The sequence below is a fragment of the Miscanthus floridulus genome, chromosome 10 (assembly GCF_019320115.1).
Source record: "Miscanthus floridulus cultivar M001 chromosome 10, ASM1932011v1, whole genome shotgun sequence".
Classification (NCBI taxonomy): Eukaryota; Viridiplantae; Streptophyta; class Magnoliopsida; order Poales; family Poaceae; genus Miscanthus; species Miscanthus floridulus.
Window position 1 is genome coordinate 86999007 of NC_089589.1, and position 2701 is coordinate 87001707.

At 48.2% G+C, this 2701-nt stretch overlaps 1 protein-coding gene across 1 annotated transcript; it reads left to right on the forward strand.

The window, feature by feature from the left end:
• Positions 1-1014: 1014 nt before the first annotated feature.
• Positions 1015-2238, forward strand: LOC136488991 (uncharacterized). The gene has a single exon (XM_066485753.1). The coding sequence runs from the start codon at positions 1015-1017 to the stop codon at positions 2236-2238; it is 1224 nt and encodes a 407-aa protein (XP_066341850.1).
• The last annotated feature ends 463 nt before the right edge of the window (positions 2239-2701 follow it).

Below are 2701 nucleotides of genomic sequence, written 5' to 3' on the forward strand. Positions count from 1 at the left end.
CAGAGTTAAAATTGCAAAAAAAAAGGGGGCGCTTTTTCCTGTTAATATATAGTAGTCAAATCAATACTTATACTGAACTAATTTAGATTTTATTCTACACCCTTGAAATAAATATCAACTTTAAAAAGTAAAGGAGGACCTACGACATCCACTTAAAAATTTCCATGAAGATCTCAAAGGAAGGAGTAAGCACTAGGCACTTACGGCAGCGCGGCACCACTGAGATCCGCACCAGTGAGCAGGGCATGAGGGCGGCTCTCAGAAGGGACATTGGAGTAGGGGGTCCCTCGACGTGGAGGAGAATGCTCGCATCCTCCTGCTCCGCGGTGTCTTGCATCCCACGAGAATGGTGAATCATGCTCTGATCTACTGTTGACAAGGAACGCGGATCATTTGTGTGGAGACAAGTCATCAGAGGCACTGGCCCTCTTGTTTCTTCGCTTGTTGCAGTCTGAAGAAGGAACAGACAAACAAAAGAAGACCCCGCGATTAAACTATGCGGGTGTTTGGATCGGTGACTAAAATTTAGGAGGTGTCATGTGATGGTGTCGCATAGGATGTTCGGATACTAATCTCCTACAACTAAAAAGAATAAAGTATGGATATTTTTTGGTGCGACATTTATTTTGCTTCGTCCGTCTGCCCATGCTTACGATCCCACGACATCTCCTTGATTGAATATTACGTGTCATGTGATAGAGAAATCACGACAAAATATGAAGTAGAAAATTATTGTGCTATCCATATACACATTGCATGCTTGCATGCACCAGCATACATGGCAATGAGCAAAAGGAAAGAGAATTAACACAGAAGAAAAGAGAATTAAGACAAAAGGAATATCTTTGCATTTTTGAGAACCTTGTCAAATCTGCATACATTTAATTACTTCCCCTCTTTGCATTTGCAAAAGGGACATCTTTTTCCTCCTTTCATTTGGTTTCACGCTCACGTGTTCCATCACCCTTGCTTGTTGTTTCTTGCGTGAACCAAAGTTGATGTCATCTGTCTTCCATGGCTCAGCCTCCCAATTCCAAGAGAAGGTCCCTACCTCTCCTTGACTGGAGATCTGGCCTGCCAGAGGATCTCCTCGAGTGCATCGGGCAGCGTCTCGCGTCAGGCCACGACACGGCGTCCTTCCGATCCGCTTGCTCCCCATGGCGTGTCGCCGTCCCGTTCGCGACCTTCGGGCTGCTCCTACTGCTCCCGTTTGACCCCGACTCGGACCGCGTCGGCTTCTACTGCGTCTCGGAGAAGAAGGGCTTGTCCAAGACGCTGCCTGACGTGCGCGGCAAGGTGGCGTGCGGCTCCTCGTGTGGGTGGCTGGCGCTCATGGACGAGGCGTCGTCCGTGATGCTGCTGAATCCATTCGCCGGTGCCCGTGCCCCCCACGTTGAGCTCCCGCCAGCAGGCGAACACGTTGCGGCGGCATCCTCATCGGAACGCGTGTCTAGGGTCAACGGCCGGTGGGTCCTCCATCCCACCAACGGCTACGGGGACGCAGATACTGCAGGTAGAGCCATCAAGCTAGAAGACATGAGGGACGTGTTCTTCCGTGAGATCGTGCTCTTGGTGCCGCCTGACGCTGCCGGGCGCGAGTGCGTGGCCATGGCAATGCTTGGGTGCTCCACAGAGGTTGCGTTCTGCCGGGTTGGAGTCGACAGCGCATGGACGCTGCTCGACACCAAACTGGAGTTCTCCGTGGGGTCCATCGTGCACTACCAAGACAAGTTCTTGGCGATCGACTGCACTGGAGAAATCTCCGTCTACAGCAGCAACGCCGCCGGCGCTACTCCAACCGCGACGCTGCTGCCATCGCTGTCGCCACCTGCGGGGCTCTGCCACCACAGCTACCTAGAATCAAACGGTGGGCTGCACATTGTGGGTGCCATGGTGAGCACGTTCCACGAGACACAAAGCTTCACCTATAGCAACGCGATCTACAACTGCAACCTCCACGACCGTACGCCGGAGTGGTCCAGGGTGAGGGACATCGGTGATCAGACACTGTTCGTGTCTAAACATTTCAATGAAAGCTTAAGTGGAACAAGTGTATCTAAGTACAAGGAGAACAAAATCTATATGTCTGAGCCATTGTATGGGGATCCATATGACTTGGTCTATCGACTGGAGATTGTTCATATTGCTACCGGCGCATCCAAAGTGAAGCCCATCCAGGAAAAGATGCTGGGTTCCGAGGCTCTAAGTTGGATTCGACCCAATCTCTGGAAGCTCTAGAGTTTGTGAGCCTGCACGCCGTACACTCCGTGACTATGTTAAATTCATAAACTTTGCTTTTTGGATTAAATGTCACTTTAACATTAGTATTTAATTTAACAATATTGTTATCTTATCGTGCGATCCGTGTGTTTTTAGTATAAATTATTAGTTATCCCGTAGCGACCACAGGCACACTACCTAGTAAAAAAATAAATTACAGAATCCGTCAATACTCCACGAGATGAATTAGCACATGTTTATTGTATCACTACATTGTCAAATTATAAACTAATTAGGCTTAAAAGATTCATCTCGCAAATTAGTCGTAAGCTGTGCAATTAGTTTTGTAATTAGTCTATATTTAATACTCGATGCATATGTCTAAATATCCGACGTGACAGCGATTAAAGTTTAGGAGACCAAACGTCTCCTAACTTCTCTTCAATAGTAAAGAAACAGTAACGTATGAAAGCAAGAAGCA

What these genes read in the sequence shown, in the direction of transcription:
- LOC136488991 (XM_066485753.1), top strand. Translation starts at nt 1,015, where the DNA reads ATGGCTCAGCCTCCCAATTCCAAGAGAAGGTCCCTACCTCTCCTTGAC.